Source organism: Thalassophryne amazonica, chromosome 2 (assembly GCF_902500255.1).
Source record: "Thalassophryne amazonica chromosome 2, fThaAma1.1, whole genome shotgun sequence".
Taxonomy (NCBI): Eukaryota; Metazoa; Chordata; class Actinopteri; order Batrachoidiformes; family Batrachoididae; genus Thalassophryne; species Thalassophryne amazonica.
Window position 1 is genome coordinate 58,634,173 of NC_047104.1, and position 18,253 is coordinate 58,652,425.

The 18,253-nt window shown below is 39.4% G+C and overlaps 1 protein-coding gene across 1 annotated transcript in view; it reads right to left on the bottom strand.

The window, feature by feature from the left end:
* LOC117524694 (potassium/sodium hyperpolarization-activated cyclic nucleotide-gated channel 1-like) overlaps nucleotides 1-18,253 on the bottom strand; it is a 223,252-nt gene that overhangs the window by 63,793 nt on the left and 141,206 nt on the right. Inside the window, exons 4-5 of the mRNA XM_034186516.1 lie at nucleotides 8,081-8,227; nucleotides 5,777-6,017 (exon numbers count right to left, since the gene is read on the bottom strand). Of these exons, the coding sequence (XP_034042407.1) occupies nucleotides 5,777-6,017; nucleotides 8,081-8,227 (388 nt within the window). The remainder of the gene's footprint in view (nucleotides 1-5,776; nucleotides 6,018-8,080; nucleotides 8,228-18,253) is intronic.

Below are 18,253 nucleotides of genomic sequence, written 5' to 3' on the forward strand. Positions count from 1 at the left end.
GTCATTCGCCTTCAACCAACATTTTAATAATAATATTAAATACATTTACTTCACATATGCCAGCATGCCACAGTATTGACACATAAGGTCACAGATAAATTGAGACTTAGGCTATTTACAGCAGAGTAACGTAAATTAATAAAATCAAAATCATCATTGTTTTTTTCTTTGGATGGGAGGAGGGGGTTTTGACAGCAGTGGTGCTGAATATGTGCTCGAGACATACACAGTGTGCTGCCTGTGAAACAGCCGACGAACCATTTTCAAGGCACATTCATTTTTAATTTGGTAAATGTTCAATACACTAAAACTTACATATAATAGATTCAGGTGGACCAGTGAATTTTGTCCGTTATAACCGAAATCCGTTAAATGTATATTATTTGTATGTAATGGATTAGTTAGAGTCAGGAGGTGCCGAACGATCTACGGGGAATTGTGAACTGTCTTATTCAATGACTGGGTCAAAAATTCCTCTGAAAAAAATAAATGCCTGCCTTAAATAAGCAGCGGGCATTATGTGCATTAAAAAGATTACATTTGGTTGAGTCACTTTTTTTCCTAAATCTACTGTGCACAGAGTGGTACTTTAAAATCTTAAACACTGATTTATGCTTCTGCAGCTCTGTAACACTGTGCCATTCAATGGCATCGATGTGCACAATAATTTTTAAGTTCTCTGTTGCGTCTTTATGCAATTTTTCTGGATCATGCTTTTTCTGGATTTTTTTCTGAATTTTCTGGAGAATTCATCCCTCAATAGCTCTTCTTTGTACAACCTCCAAATCAAAGGTAAGGTACACAATTTCCTCCATGAAATGCGGGTGTAATCATTGTGCACTGCAACAACTTTTAAAATATGATGGGAGAGGAAGGAGTGAAAACGTAAAAGTGATCACAGCCTTTTGCAGTGTCCGATGTAGCAGGTGCACATCAGACTGCGGGTCCCTTCATTAAAAAAAATTAAAAAAATAATAATCGTTTAGTGTCAGTGCTGAACTTCATTTCATACCTCTGTTACTGGGCATGTCCAGACTGCTCTGTCCAGTACATGTGAGGGGTTTTAATGGCGATGGATTGCGGTTGGACAGGACGTTTTATCCGATGTGAGCAAATATCTGTTATTCAAAATCCATTATATACAGTGTTTATTACATGGAAAACCATACAAAAACATTGGGACTTTTGCTTTTGTCTGGTGAGTGCGAATATCCGGTTTATACAATGATAGCTTATGAGTTTTACTGTAAATGTCTTATTTTGCTTGTACCTCCAAGTGGATGGATTTCATTATGTGCATCATTCTTCTTTTGGCTGCTCCCATTAGTGCTCGCCACAGCAGATCAACCATCTCCATCTCACCCTGTCCTCTACAACTTCCTCTGTCACACCAACCACCTGCATGTCCTCCCTCACCACATCCATAAACCCTCCTCTTTGGCTCCCTCTTCTCCTCCTGCCTGGTGGCTCCATCCTCAGCATCTTTCCCCTTATATACTCTGGGTCCCTCTTCTGCACTTGTCCAAACCATCTGAATCTCGCCTCTCTGACTTTGTTTCCAAACTCTCCTACCTGTGCTGTCCCTCTGATATGTTCATTCCTAATCCTGTCCATCGTCATCACTCCCAAAGAAAATCGCAACATCTTCAGCTCTGCCGCCTCCAGCTCTACTCCTGTCTTTTTGCTAGCGCCTCCATCACTAAGCTGTACAACATAGCAGGTGGAGTACTGTCTTCTACGCACTTATGGTCATTAACACATGTAAAATCCTTATTGACATACCGCTGTCATTTACACAATTACTCTTAGATCACTCGCAAAACTTTCACCAACCCAGGATCTTAGTAAACCAGGCCCATAAATAAACACATATGGAAGAAAGATATGCTACTCAACACATGTACAAACCCCAGTTTGTCATTCCATTATTTTGAGAATAAATTTTAAAAATATAGAAATGCTTGTGAGTGAGGACCATTGACATCCAAATGTTGATCCTGCACCAGTTCATTTCATGAATGACTAACTTCTGTTTGTCAAGAAATTTCCAGTGGCTGGAGTCTTACCTCAACAGCCCCCACTGTGAACCCCCCCCCCAACATACACACACACACACCTCCACCTGAGCAATGGCACTGCCAACAACAGTCACAGAATCTGTTCCAAATCCCACACATTTCCACTGCAAATAAATCAGATGAAAAGTGGACATGATTTGAGTGCCAGATGTCCAAACTGTCATACAGGCAACTAAATACCAGACAATGAGCTAACTGGACTTTTCATAGACTCTGAATGATGCTCTGCTGAGGAGGGATTGAAAGTGGGAACATTTGGGACAACATTAAAGACAACATGGCTCTCGAGAAAGCCAAGAAAAGCCTGTCTAAAGTATTGATTAGTTTTGCATGTGTGCAGAAAAGATTGTCTGCCATCTTTTCATTATTCCTGTGGAAGCCCCAGAGAGAGGGCATGGAGATGGACTTGAGCAGGCAAGACGTAATTAAAGTTCCACAGGCGGGTCATACACTGCTAAATGCTTTTCCACCATTTCGTATTACATAACTGTGAAGTTTTATCACTGAGTGAATGAAATGGCATTCGGCAAGTTCAGCATCATTTTCTTTACCACAAAAGGACAACACAACATCCGTCAGGAAATTCGGAGAATTCCTCTTGAGATGTGTGGCAATGTCATCACAAACTGTGCATCACAAAATGTGTGTGTTGCAGCTGTAATCCAAAGAAGAGGAGCATGGATTGAACATGTCATCAATTATTGAACTGTGCGGAAAACAAGAGACAAATTGATACAGAGACAACTGATACCAAAGGAAACCTTTGTTATCAATTGTTAATTTGATGCTTCTGTTACAAGTCTGTAAATAAAATTTTCGAATAAGTTCTCATTTCAAAAATTTGTGTACGATCAAAAAGTGGTAACATTTCATTGGCCCACCCTGTATGTGTGTGTGTGTGTGTGTGTGTATATATATATATATATATATATATATATATATATATATATATATATATATATATATATATATATATATATATATACACGAGGGTAGGCTGAAAAGTTCTAAGGCTGACTATGATGCAGTTGTCGAATTGAACAAATTCAGGGTTATTTTTCTACATAGTTTCCCTGTGCTTGAGTGCTTCGATTTCCTTGGCATAGAAGCTTTCATCTTGAGAGTCAAAATAGTCCTCAACGGCAGCCATCACCTCATCATTGCTCCGATATTGCTTCCCAGCCAAGTTTTTTTTCAGGTTTGGGAACAGATGAAAGTCCGAGGGTGCCAAGTTAGGGGAGTCTGGTGGGTGATCTACCAGTTTGAATCCACACTCCTGGATAGTGGCCATGGCCACTGTTGACTTGTGAGCTGGGGCATTGTCTTGATGGAACAGCACCCCTTTCGTCAGCTTTCCTGGTCACTTCTTTTTGATAGCCTCGCGTAACTGTTTCAGTAGGTTAGAATAGTACTGTCCATTTTTGTGGACAGTCTAAGGCACACATGTGCACTAATCATGGTGTCTAATCAGCATCTTGATATGGCACACCTGTGATGTGGGATGGATTATCTCAGCAAAGGAGAAGTGCTCACTATCACAGATTTAGACTGGTTTGTGAACAATATTTGAGGGAAATGGTGATATTGTGTATGTGGAAAAAGTTTTAGATCTTTGAGTTCATCTCATACAAAATGGGAGCAAAACCAAAAGTGTTGCGTTTATATTTTTGTTGAGTGTATATATATATACACACACACACAGAGTAGTGTTCAGAATAATAGTAGTGCTATGTGACTAAAAAGATTAATCCAAGTTTTGAGTATATTTCTGTTACATGGGAAACAAGGTACCAGTAGATTCAGTAGATTCTCACAAATCCAACAAGACCAAGCATTCATGATATGCACACTCTTAAGGCTATGAAATTGGGCTGTTAGTAAAAAAAAAAGTAGAAAAGGGGTGTTCACAATAATAGTAGTGTGGCATTCAGTCAGTGAGTTTGTCAATTTTGTGGAAATTTCATAGCCTTAAGAGTGTGCATATCATGAATGCTTGGTCTTGTTGGATTTGTGAGAATCTACTGAATCTACTGGTACCTTGTTTCCCATGTAACAGAAATATACTCAAAACTTGGATTAATCTTTTTAGTCACATAGCACTACTATTATTCTGAATACTACTGTATATATGTGTGTGTGTGTGTGTGTGTGTGTGTGTGTGTGTGTGTGTGTGTGTGTGTGTGTGTGTGTGTGTGTGTGTGTATTAGTGTTACTGAATTTTTATTCCTGTATACTGAGCAAAACATAAAATGTAACAGTAAAAATATGTCATCACATAATTTGAGCAAAGTTTATCTGTCTGTCTCTTCATTCTTTGCCTCCCAAGTCCTTTGGCTGAGTTCCACCAAATTTGATATGTGGATGAAATATTTATGTTTTGGCAAAGGTCAGGGTCATTGGGGCCAAAGCTCAAAGTATTGATACCCCCTCTTAAATCTGTTGTTCACCAAACTTGTCACAAACATGGAGGTGAGTTATTGAATTGCCCATACGAGATCAAATTTTCCAAAGGACAATTAAAGAGGTCAATTGAAAAATTTTAATTATTTTCACTCAAATTTGTATGAGACTTGGCACACATATGGACCTGGGTTCCAGAATTGCCCAGCAAGGTCAAATTTTCTGGAGGTCAGTCCTTGGGGACAATGTCATATCTGCCTGTCTGTTGGAATACTCCACCCAAACCCTTTGGCTGTTTTTTTTTTCTTTTTTTTTTTTTTTACGTCACTTGGTATATCAGTGAAGGTTGACCCCAAATTATCATGACATAGATCATTGGGTAAGGTCAAGGAATTTGATTTTCCAACCTGACCAAGGTCACTGGGGTTAAATGTCAGGTGACTTACTTACTGTATTCATTCCTACTGGTAGTATTTACCAAGTGCTAGTTAATGGATTGAATAAGGACACTGAGAAGCTTTTCCGGTGTCACCGACCGAACACTCTTAAATATACTAGAAAAAAGCAAACATAGTAAACTAGAATAAAAAATGATGCCACGCCCACATTTCAAAGTATAAACTGTGTAAAAAATGTTATATGGACTTTTAAACCGGTTCACCAACAATAAAATATCAGAACTCATTTCTATTTTTAACCTTTATTTAGCCAGATAAGTCCCATTGACATTGACATCTCTTTTACAAGGGAGACCTGGACAATTATAAAGTTTCCAATTCACCTAACCTGCATGTTTTTAAATGTGGGAGGAAAACTGAGCACCCGGAGGAAACCCACGCAAACACGAGGAGAACCTGCAAACTCCACAAAGAAAGGCCACAGGTGGGAATCAGTCCCATGACCTTCTTACTGTGAGGCAACAGTGCTAACCACTAAGCCACCGTGCTGCCAAATTAACCATCTATAAAATTAACCATTTTCAATCTACCATTTTCTTGGCTGGGAGTGACATACTGTGCGTATAGAGTATATACTGTCCCAAACACATCACAATTGTGAATTAAGGGTCACGTCCTGAATAAATGACAACAATCAGAAGCAAGGGGAAAAAAAAACAATCTGAATAGCATTAGCCGACTTCAGTGGCCTAAAAAAATCAAAAGAAAACTGAGGCCAGAATCAAAACAAAAATTCCAATATTTAATATTGTATATATCAAAGTGGAAAAGATTTAAGTTTCCCAAAACAAAGTGTAAATGTAGCACTTGAGTTTCTGGTGTAACAGCAGCTTGTCTTACCCCCAAAGTAGGAGCCATCCGACAGCTTCGTCTCCTTATTGCCTTTGGTTAGTACACTGACCACACCGTGCTGGATAAAGTACATTTTCTTGCCGATGGTTCCCTCCCTAATGATGTAATCGCCAGGTTGGAAGACCTCAAACCTCAACTTGGTGAGCATGGAGGTGACGAAGTTAGGGTCAGCATTGGCAAACAGAGGCATGGAAGCCACCAGTTTTCGACAGTTAAAGTTGATAATTTCCTGTGTGCAAAGAAACAACAATTAGTCTGAGCTGCAAAAGTGAATGTAATGACCTGTGAAATGTACACAACAGAAATGCCAGTTGGGCAGATTATACATATGGAGTAATTGTATCAACAGACTGTTTTGTGAGTTCACAATTTGTCAAGTGAGAGGTTTTCCTCGTGCAGAATTGGATCTGTATGCAAAGCATCAAAGCGTGCAAGGACAGAGCAGCCACCACCACTCTCTGAAGTGACGCAGTTGAGCAAATTGTTCTTTCAACACCTACTCCTCCTCTGTCTTCATCCACCCACAGTCAGTGACTGTAGTTCAAGGTTCAATGACCTTGACTTCCAAAACAATGCTTCGCAAATTCAATGGACACCCTGATTGCAGCACTTGAGAACCTGAGCAAAGCATCACAGTGTCTGGGTTTGTTATTGTCTGGATCAAGGCTAACATCTAGGCTTTGAATGTTTTCCTGAATTTGCCATCAGCAGTGTATCTGGTTGGGTTGAAAGTGTTGATATTGTAGAGACATTCACTTATCTCAGCAGTGACGTTCATGTTTCTGGGCCCTCTGCCTTTGAGATTGAGAGATACCTGAGAAGATTTTATGAAGCCAGGAGATCAGTGGACAGAGGTATTTGGCAATGCCAATATATTTGCAGAAGAATAAATGTCTTGAGGGTCCTGGTCTCACTACCTATAGTAAGACAAGAAGCTTCCTGTTTTACTATACGGTTGTTAAATAAACCAATGACCTAAGGCACTGACTAGATGTCTTTGGTGCTAGATCTCTTCAGAGGATCCTTGGGTGCCACTGGAATGACTATATCAAACAAGCAACGAGGAGTACTGCTTGCATTGTGAGGGAACATGAGCTATGACATTTTGGCCATTTCTCTGTACATAATCCAGCATGCAGGTGCCTCTGTGCTGAGGACCCTAGGGTGAAGAAAACCAGAAGGATGGACATGTTTTACCTGGCTGTGGCAGAAAGATGGTTATGTTCAAGAGGTAGGGATGGATCGGTTGTCTGTCTGGGTGGTTTCCATTCAGGACCCAGGTGGTTCCATGGTGCGGTGGATGTTTTGACACGAGGCACCAACGCATGTTCCCAGACTTGACTATGGTGCAATTGGTTTCTGTTGCCTCACGATAGCAATGCACCAGCACTGCGCCAGGACACCTCATTTTAAGACGAACACAGCCATAGGTGCATAGATGAGCACAACTACAACTGGTGCTTACACAATGTGGGCTCTAGGGGTAAAAAAGACAACTCTGTCATTTGAACACAATCAATGACATCTGCCCTGCACTGTGTGCTGCTTTGCACCCAGTGCAAGACAGGGCTCTATACACTCACCGGCCATTTTATTAAGTACACCTTATTAGTACCGTGTTGAACCCCCCTTTTGCCTTCAGAACTGCCTTAATTCTTTACGGCATAGATTCAACAAGGCATTGGAAACATTCCTCAGAGATGTTGGTCCATATTGACATGACAGCATCACACAGACCCTGAACCATTCTCTACAAACCCTAGAGATGGTTGTGTGTGAAAATCCCAGAAGATTAGCAGTTTCTGGAATACTCAGGCCAGTCTGTCTGGCATCAACAACCATGCTGCACTCAAATCACTTAAATCTCCTTTCTTCCCATTATGATGCTCGGTTTGAAATTCAGCAAGTCATCTTCACCATATCTAAATGCATTAAGTTGCTGCCACATGGTTTGCTGATTAGGTAGCTGTCTTAAACAACTGAACAGGTGTACCTAATAAAGTGGCCGATGAGTGCATGTTTTTGTTGGATGAAACTCTAAGTATTTGTAAAAGTAGCTTTGTGTCTGGCATAAATAAAATTACTCTGGTTTTTGTGTGTGTGTTTAAGGTGAATAGGTGTTGAACTGAAAGTTGAAAACAATTAAGTGAATACACTTAAAGGGTTTCTCCAAGTTTACTTGGAGAAAGTGAAAGAATGGGTTTCCCAGCTTTTCTTAAATAAACAAGATGTTATGGCCCATCCAGCATATAACAAAAATGTATGCCATAAATTCAGACCAAGAATTCTCACCTCTCGGAGCGGCTCATTAAGCTCCCCCAGGATGCTTTCCTCATCAAACATTTTGCCTTGGTAACGGTGCTCATAGTAGTCATGGATCCTCTGCCTCATATCTGCTGGCAGTTTGTGGAAGGACATGTACTGCTCCACCTGTTTGTACTGCAGACACAGAAAGACCGTAATTGGGTTACTCAAGCTTTAGCACAGTTGTCATATAAATAAACAAACCATTCTTCTTGCAGGTCAGTCAGGTTCTTGCAGGGGATGATGTACAAGTTAGCACTTTTCCTGTTTTTTCTTAGTCTATGGTGGCCAAGTGGTTAGTGCACTTGGTTTCAGTTCAGAAAGTTCCGGGTTCAAATCCCACCCCTGCCACATTTCTCCATGTAATGTGGAGTTGCGTCAGGAAGGGCATCCGGCGTAAAACCTGTGCCAATACAACACGCAGATCCACCTTGGATTTGCTGTGGCGACCCCGAGTGCAAACAAGGGAGCAGCCGAAGGGACTTACTTACTTATTTATCTTTCAAAATGAAAGGTTTGCAGAAACTGTCTGCAAAAGCACAAACTGTAAATTTGCTACAGGCAACCACAATTATGTTACTCACATTTATTAAAGGAACACGTATGTTTTTATATTATTGACATGATTGTTAGGAGTATGCCAAATCGATGCCAGGAATGTGTAAATGCTTGAAGGGGGTATATATTTTATTGATTAATATTTAGGTTTGGTTTAATACATGGTTTGCTGTGGCATACTGAGCTGTTTTGTTATGGGATAATTTTCTGATGATTTGTATTTGGGTTATTTTGTGGATTTTAATTGTGAGAAAAACTGGCAAACCACTCAAGAAAACTCATAAGTATCAAAACAAATACATTTCTACACAATTATGTCCATTCACTTGCAATTACATAACCTAAAATTTGTACTTGCTCCTTTAATAAACGTGAGTAGTGTAATAAATTGTTTGTATCACCTTTTGAAAAGTATTTTAGATCAACAGCAGTATCAGCATTGTAAAGAAGATATCAGTCGTGTGTTGGACAACCAGCTTTTCATTTTGAGCTCATAAAGGTCTTGCAATTAGATTTGTAAAGAAAATATAATAAATTTCAGCCAATTCTTAATAGTGTTAGTGTCAAGTCTGGGACTTGCTGATTCATGACTTGAGAATGACTTGATGGTGACTTACTCCCACCTCAGGTCTTAGACATCAGCTTCATGAAGGCTCAGATATAAAGAGAAATAATGTTGGAAATAGTTAGCTAGCTGCAGCATAGCCTAGCTTGTTAACTGCGGCATTAGCCACCAAATATCAATGGTATATCAATGTATATTTTTATAACACACAAAAGATGAATATTCTGTATTTTAACATTTCCCATAATCCCCCTGCACATCCAGAATGCACCGCAGCACCACCAGAGTTTCTGCGTCTCACACCGCATGTAAACAATGGCAAAGCGAGGATGTGAATGGTGAGTTCACGAGCGATTATGTTGATGACACGTTCTCCCAAGTTGAGAGGGTTATCTAGAAGAGGTGTAGCACCTGTGATGAACTTCTGCCATGCCCCGATGTTGTCTTGTTGTCCATACTTCACGAAGTGTGTTTACATTGTGCCCTAAACTGGAACTCTGCTGAAACCGACCTTTTGCGTGAGTCATGGACAACCAAATGGCGCAAGATTCACAACTACGAAACACCAAATTGTTATGTCATACAGCCTTACATGGAATGTTATTAATTGGTGTGTCATTTGGTTCTGATCAGTTTAGAGATGTTAATTTTAAGGTGGAACCCAAAAGTGGAAATGTTAAAATACTGAATCTGCTTGGAACCGGTATATACTGTTCATTAAGACAACTCAGAAATGAAAGTAAAAGTAAACCGATTGCAATTTTTACACTATAACAAAAATAAATGCATGCAGAATTTTGGCAACAAAAATGTCAGAATGCTCTCCCTGCCTGTGTGTTTATTCTGATTTTTCGTGAGAAAGTGTCTGTGACTATTTTTAATTATCCTGCAATTACACAGTTTATTTCAAAATGAAAACATAAGAAAATGCATTCAAATGTGGCTGTGTGTCTGAATGTGATTAAACGTTATCAAGTTTGCAGAAAAGAATGCAGAGAGGTAGGTCAAAGCACTACAGGTATCTTGGGAATTAGTACAGGTAAATCCATGACCCTCAGAAATATAAAGAAAGACAGAAAAAAGAAAGAAAGCAGTGATGCTGGAATTATTCTTTTATCATCCTTACCGTGATCCCAGAATCACCATTTGAGCAAAGTTAGGCCGGGATGTGTCTGGGTTTAACCCTTCTACCCCACTTACCATGAATCTCAGAGATCATCAAAATGCCAAAATTTAGTCAAATATGGGAAATGAATAAAGTTAGCTTCCTCGTGCATGTCGGACTGAGTTCATGAAACCAGAAAAGCTGCCAAGATTCCTGTAAGTCACAAGTGAGTGAGTGAGAATATGTGCTGTATCTACACCCACATATTGCTGTTTGCTGGCATGCATTTTGCAACCACCTCCACCCCAACATCCACCTGTATGACCTGACTGTACTTTAGAGGAGGACAGAAATTGCATCATTGCTCCCCAACCCTTTCTGTGTACGCATAAAAGGGCTGACACTCTTACAGAGTTTGAGCTATGAGTTCATTTGTGGTTATTTTTGATGCAAATTATGGACTAGATCTTGGACATTTGTGTGAAGTCGTTGTCACTCATTGCATGTCGTAGGTGGGCCTGAGTGGTGACAAGCAAGTTTGAAAAGTTCCAAAATTTGTCACTGTTGCTGCTGTTGTGACAAACGGTGACACTACTTTGCAACTTCTAGGCTTCCATTTAGAGTTTGTGGCAGACTCATACTCCAGCTTGTCCACAAATGGCTACTGGTAAGTCAGTGATGGCAAAGAGTGACTACAAACCCATCAACAAGAGTGATGGAGTTGTCACAAAATGGTAAGGAAATCCAGTGGTGGGCACACTTCCGATAATCTGATAACAGATAATTATTGAAGATAATGTTTTCATTATTGGATTATCTTTTTAGATAACTTTAAAAACCATTATCGGACTAATTATCTTCCGATGAATTGTCGTCCGATAACTTTTAGACTGATAACGTAGTAAACCAAGCTGAACAGCAGCAAACATTTTTAAAATTAGTTGAGATCTATCTGTTGAAAGTTTCCTAAGAGATGTATAGTTCTACTCTCTGCAAACAGAAGCGAGCTAGTTTCAGGAGAGACCACTCTACCCTCTGCAGGCAAAGAAGAACTGGTCACAAAAAATAAATAAATAAATAAATCATTTTCTTTAACACCATACTGATATGCTGGCAATATCACCCAAGTCATCCAGAGGCATACATTTTTAACTTATGGTTCAAATTTTAACCAAACTAATTTTGGACAAGTTATTTAAAATGACTGTCATGTCTGAAGTTTTATAAAGTGAAAACATCAGATATATGTTTTAGTTTTAAAGTAATGTGCTAATTTTTAAGGTTTTGTGAGCACATGCTATGCCCAGCAGTGCATTATGGGTAATCTCAGTACGTTTACGACAGGACAAATGCATTTCAGACACTCTGTCAGGCTCCACGGACAGCAGCATTAAACTCTAGTGCATAAAACTCTCGTGGATATATTCTCTGGGTTTAAAGACGTTATTGTATTTGCATTTGTTAAATTCCACACATCTTAAATCAATGTAGCAGACACGGATTATCTGGAATTTTGTTTTGGCAAGTTTTCAAGGCCTCTACTGCAATCTACTGGCCAGTAGTGTTCATGGCAGTATTCGCCCTAAGTACTAAGCGTCTGGGCACCAGTAGTTGGCAGTGTTATATTTATTTGGACCCCGGTTATATCAGATGGGTGTCAAATCAGCTTTTTTTTGGCTTTGCAAATGGCTTTTTTTTTTTTTTTACAAATTAAGTTTAAAAACAAAACAACAACAACAAAAAACATTACAAGACAGCTCTGTGGTGTTTGCACAGGCACAGTGCAAGCGGTTGGATGCTTGTAGCTCAGGAGCAGGACACCCTCATGACAGTCGACCAGAATAATATCAAACAGGTTTGATTTTCATTCGACCATACGATTGGCAATCAGGAGGTGGTCGTGAGATGTTGAACGCAGCTTGTTACTCCATGTACACTTACACAATGCAGGACGCGCGATTAACCTAAAACTCGGTCCAAAAATTTCTCACATGAATGAAAAATCATCTGAAAAAGGGCCAAAACTCGCACAGTGTAAAGCCAACATTTATGTGTCAACACAATATTGAGTGCACGTTTTACAACATCATAAAACATGCGCATGGCACTAATAAAACATGCGCATATTCTCTCCACATGCAAAACATTTTGCGATGACACTTCCAGAGCTCCATAAAAATGCCTGTTTTTACAAAAATGGAATATTTTACAAAAGCACATTTATCTGTAAACACCAACACACGACACACATCACATTAACGTGTTGGTTTACATAATGAATGACTGAACCAATCAGTGTTTAGCAGAGGCACTTTTACCCAGAATCCTTTGTGATCTGTCTGTGTTTGTTACAAAACCTCAGAATTAGTGCATTATTCAACATTAAAAGATATATGTTATATTTTAAGTTTGTACAAATGCCAGAATTGACATTAATGGAGTTATTCTATCAGTATTCACACAAAACCATAAGTCAGGATGCCTTTATTTTTCAAGACCTCCGCCTGACCGGAGCATTGTGATTGGTAGAGAGCTGGCTTTGTGGCTGCTCTCAGGGTGTTTCAGTGCTGTAGCCGTGTAGCTTCCAGAAGGGGGCAGCATGTTCAAACATATAAGTGCTGACTCATTGTTTGGGTCTTTTGTTGCTTTTTCTGCTTCCAAAAGTGATTGTGGTGTTTAAACTCAAATCCAGCTTGTTAGCAGTTGCAAATGTACTAGAGACAATAATGGAATTTATCTGTTATCTGTAACTTCCGATACATTTTTGGGTTGTTTATCTTTATCAAAGATAACTTTTCAGTTATCTGATTATCTGTTATCGAAGTTAATTTTTTGGTTATCTGTGCCCACCACTGAAGAAATCTGGAAGCAAACCAAGGAGCAAGAATTACTACAACAGTATCACAATTATCGGTTTTACCTATAATTTTTGTAGCTCAAATTGTGTGACAGGGATTTAAGTGCTGCAGGGAGTGACAAGGTCCAAGTCTTTACGCCAAATAGCATCTGCTATGCACATATTACAATATTTAGAATTGACTGAGAATTAAGTAGTAGTTGGGGATGAGTAAGGTTAGACTTAACCCTTCTCAAGTGCCTTGGGATGACTAAGGTTGTGATTTGATGCTATATAAACAAACTGAATCCATTTCATTCTCCTCTACTGGCCTCAGCAGTATATGGAGCATGGTTTACCCATGGTACAGAATAAACATTTTATAAAAAACTACAGCACATAGAGCTCTGTGAATAAAGAGCTGACCTGCCAATATGTAGACCTGGGTTGTATGTAAATGTTCTTGGACAAGACAATCTGCATTGTCACAGTCCACCTAGGTGGCTGGCATTGGCAGAATAAGCTTGAATATGCTTGAATATTACAAAATGTATGCAGCATGACCAATAATCACCTAAGAATGAAGTTTGATCAGAGGTCAATGAAAGTCTCACTCTAATACATTTCACTTATGCACTGAAACACAATGCACATGCAACTAAAATCCTCCTTTAAATAGATCTGGTTTTACCCTTTACAGTTTTGCAAATGTTCTATTATTCAACCTCTTTTTAAATCAAGATTAGATAGGATGACGTCTTCTGTATTTGTCCTTGTCAGTCAGTCACACGCTGGAAAAATAGCCTGTGCATATTGGCAGGCTGGGTACTTAACTACAAATTGCTGCTTAACCCAACAACTTAACAAAACAAAAAAGACAGATGCAAATCCAATACTAGTATGCACACATACAGTACACACAAGCACACATGGACATATCCATAAAGGAGTTTAAATCATTGTCAAACTTTTTTCTTTGTAGCTACCCCTTAATTATATATAAGAAAGGCTATGCCCCTCAGCATGCACAAATGTCTACGTACACCCACATACAAGCGCATACTAAAATAAAAGAAAGAAAAGTGATTCTTTTTCAGCAACAGTTAATACATACAAGCTCAAATCAGAAACAGTTGGGACAATATGCAAAATGAAATGGGGGGGCGGCACATACAATGAATCTACAATGAACTTTGACTTGTTTCACTGCAGACAGTATGAAAGATAGTATAATAGAAGTATTTTTTATCAGTTTTCTATTCATTGCAGTAAAAAAAGAATAAATCACTACCACAAAACATTTTTACACTGTGACTTTTTCATACTGACGGCTTTGAGTTCTCCAGTGTCTGTGCATGTGTGCAGAGATGCATGAGTTCTTCCAGTGGTTAAGGGTTGGAGTCTTTATCCCCCATATCCCATGGCATAAAATTGAGCATTTCTTGATCTGATGATGAGCAGAATCCATTGACACAGTGGAACCTTTGCTCCTCTCAGACAGAAAAAGATGTGAGATCACATCCCAGACATCTCCACTTTCCATCCCTTTGGCTGGTGGCTCTGATGAGTACTGCACTGAAGCTGCTACATCTGTGTGTGTGTGTGTGTGTGTGTGTGTGTGTGTGTGTGTGTGTGTGTGTGTGTGTGTGTGTGTGTGTGTGTGTGTGTGTGTGTGTGTGTGTGTGTGTGTGTGTGTGTGTGTGTGTGTGATTCCAGGGTGAAGATGACAAGTGCAACCTACAACCCCTGGCAAAAATTATGGAATCACCGGCCTTGGAGGATGTTCATTCAGTTGTTTAATTTTGTAGAAAAAAAGCAGATCACAGACATGACACAAAACTAAAGTCATTTCAAATGGCAACTTTCTGGCTTTAAGAAACACTATAAGAAATCAAGAAAAAAAGATTGTGGCAGTCAGTAACGGTTACTTTTTTAGACCAAGCAGAGGAAAAAAATATGGAATCACTCAATTCTGAGGAAAAAATTATGGAATCACCCTGTACATTTTCATCCCCAAAACTAACACCTGCATCATATCAGATCTGCTCGTTAGACTGCATCTAAAAAGGAGTGAACACACATTGGAGAGCTGTTGCACCAAGTGGACTGACATGAATCATGGCTCCAACACGAGAGATGTCAATTGAAACAAAGGAGAGGATTATCAAACTCTTAAAAGAGGGTAAATCATCACGCAATGTTGCAAAAGATGTTGGTTGTTCACAGTCAGCTGTGTCTAAACTCTGGACCAAATACAAACAACATGGGAAGGTTGTTAAAGGCAAACATACTGGTAGACCAAGGAAGACATCAACGCGTCAAGACAGAAAACTTAAAGCAATATGTCTCAAAAATCGAAAAATGTACAACAAAACAAATGAGGAACGAATGGGAGGAAACTGGAGTCAACGTCTGTGACCGAACTGTAAGAAACCGCCTAAAGGAAATGGGATTTACATACAGAAAAGCTAAACGAAAGGCATCATTAACACCTAAACAGAAAAAAACAACGTTACAATGGGCTAAGGAAAAGCAATTGTGGACTGTGGATGACTGGATGAAAGTCATATTCAGTGATGAATCTCGAATCTGCATTGGGCAAGGTGATGATGCTGGAACTTTTGTTTGGTGCCGTTCCAATGAGATTTATAAAGATGACTGCCTGAAGAGAACATGTAAATTTCCACAGTCATTGATGATATGGGGCTGCATGTCAGGTAAAGGCACTGGGGAGATGGCTGTCATGACATCATCAATAAATGCACAAGTTTATGTTGATATTTTGGACAATTGAAAGGATGTTTGGGGATGATGAAATCATTTTTCAAGATGATAATGCATCTTGCCATAGAGCAAAAACTGCAAAAACATTCCTTGCAAAAAGACACATAGGGTCAATGTCATGGCATAGGGTCAATGTCAATGGGCAGATCTGATTTGATGCAGGTGTTAATTTGGGGGATGAAAATTTACAGGGTGATTCCATAATTTTTTCCTCAGAATTGAGTGATTCCATATTTTTTTCCTCTGCTTGGTCTAAAAAAGTAACCGTTACTGACTGCCACAATCTTTTTTTCTTGATTTCTTATAGTGTTTCTTAAAGCCAGAAAGTTGCCATTTGAAATGACTTTAGTTTTGTGTCATGTCTGTGATCTGCTTTTTTTCTACAAAATTAAACAACTGAATGAACATCCTCTGAGGCCGGTGATTCCATAATTTTTGCCAGGGGTTGTATATTCTGCAATTTGTCTGCTGTCTTCACGTCTTTACATTAGTTATGCCACAGCATGGCCTTGTGTGTCAAAGGCAATAATTACTCTCTTTCACTATGTGTCCAATGATATTATGAAGTTAATATGTATTATATTGTTCTGATGTATTATATGCTGTTGAATACTGCTGTGCTGCAGTAGCTCAGTGTCTAAAAGACTTTTTATTTCTTATAATTACTGCTGAGTGTCAGAGGATTTGGGCGGTGGGGGGGTTACAAGGATGTAAAGACAGCCGTGGGCGGACCACGCTTTCCTGATGCTGTAATGGACTAAGAACAAACCCGGTGACAGGAAAGCGTGTTCATCCTGCACAGCAACCATCACATTACCACCAGGAAGATCCCTTTTCTCCTGCTTCCTAACATCATATCAAATCACAGACACCCTCCATCAGCCCCAATCACTGCACACTTAAAAAAACAGGGAGCTCGGGATGCAAAGGAGAGTATTTAACCATCCATCTTTGATTTAAAAAAAAGACAACAACGCTGGATTTATAATCATCTCCACAGCATGATGCTGCCACCACCATGCTTCACTGTAGGGATGGTGCCTGGTCTCCACCAAACATGACGCCTGGCATTCACGCCAAAGAGTTTAATCTTTGTGTCATCAGACCAGAGAATTTTGTTTCTCATGGTCTGAGTCCTTCAGATGCCTTTTGGCAAACTCCAGGTGGGCTGCCATGTGCATTTTACTAAGGAGTGGTTTCTGTCTGGCCACTCTATCATACAGGCCTGATTGGTGGATTGCTGCAGAGATGGTTGTCCTTTTGGAAAGTTCTCCTGTCTACACAGAGGAATGCTGGAGGTCTGACAGAGTGACCATCAGGTTCTTGGTCACCTCCTTGACTAAGGCCCTTCTCCCCCGATCTCTCAGTTTAGACAGGTGTCAAGCTCTGGGAAGAGTCCTGGTGGATCCGAACCTTTGATTTACAGATGATGGAGGCCACTGTGCTCACTGGGACATTCAAAGCAGCAGAAATGTTTCTGTACCCTTCCCCAGATTTGTGTCTCAAGACAATCCTGTCTCAGAGGTCTACAGACAATTCCTTTGACTTCATGCTTGGTTTGTGCTCTGACATCCACTGTCAACTGTGGGACATTATATGTAGACACGTGTGTGTCTTTCCAAATCATGTCCAATCAACTTTATTTACCCCAAGTGGACGCCAATTAAGTTGTAGAAACATCTCAAGGATGATCAGTGGAAATAGGATGTACCTAAGTTCAATTTTGAGCTTCATGGCAAAGGTTGTGAATACTTATGTACATGGGATTTCTTAGTTTTTTTTATTTTTAAGAAATCTGCAAAAATCTCAAAAAAAAAAACAAAACGAAGAAGCTTTTTAATGTCATTATGGGGTGTTGTGAGTAAGGAATAAAACTGAGGAATAAAATTAATTTAACCCATTTTTGGAATAAGGCTGTAACATAACAAAATGTGGCAAAAGTGCTGTGAATACTTACTGGATGCATCGTATATCAGCGTTGTTATCCCTTCTTGTATAATCTCCTATGTGTTCTTTTTCAAATTTTGGGGAAAAGGGTAAAATTCCTGTGCTCCTTCCTTTTTTGGTTGGAGTGTGTAACAGCATTGGCCATTTTTCATCTCTGAGTGCCATTTTACTTTCATCCTCGGTTTCAACACTGCATTCATTTTGCTGGTAGTAGGATACTTTGTTTACTACGCTATATCAAATGACAGCTTTTTACTTCTGATCCCTCCATTCCCTTTCTTTGCTCAGATTTATACACTATTTCCCATTTGTATTTTCTTTCTTTTTGTTCCGCTGTGCTTTTATCATGCTATCATTTTATCTAGT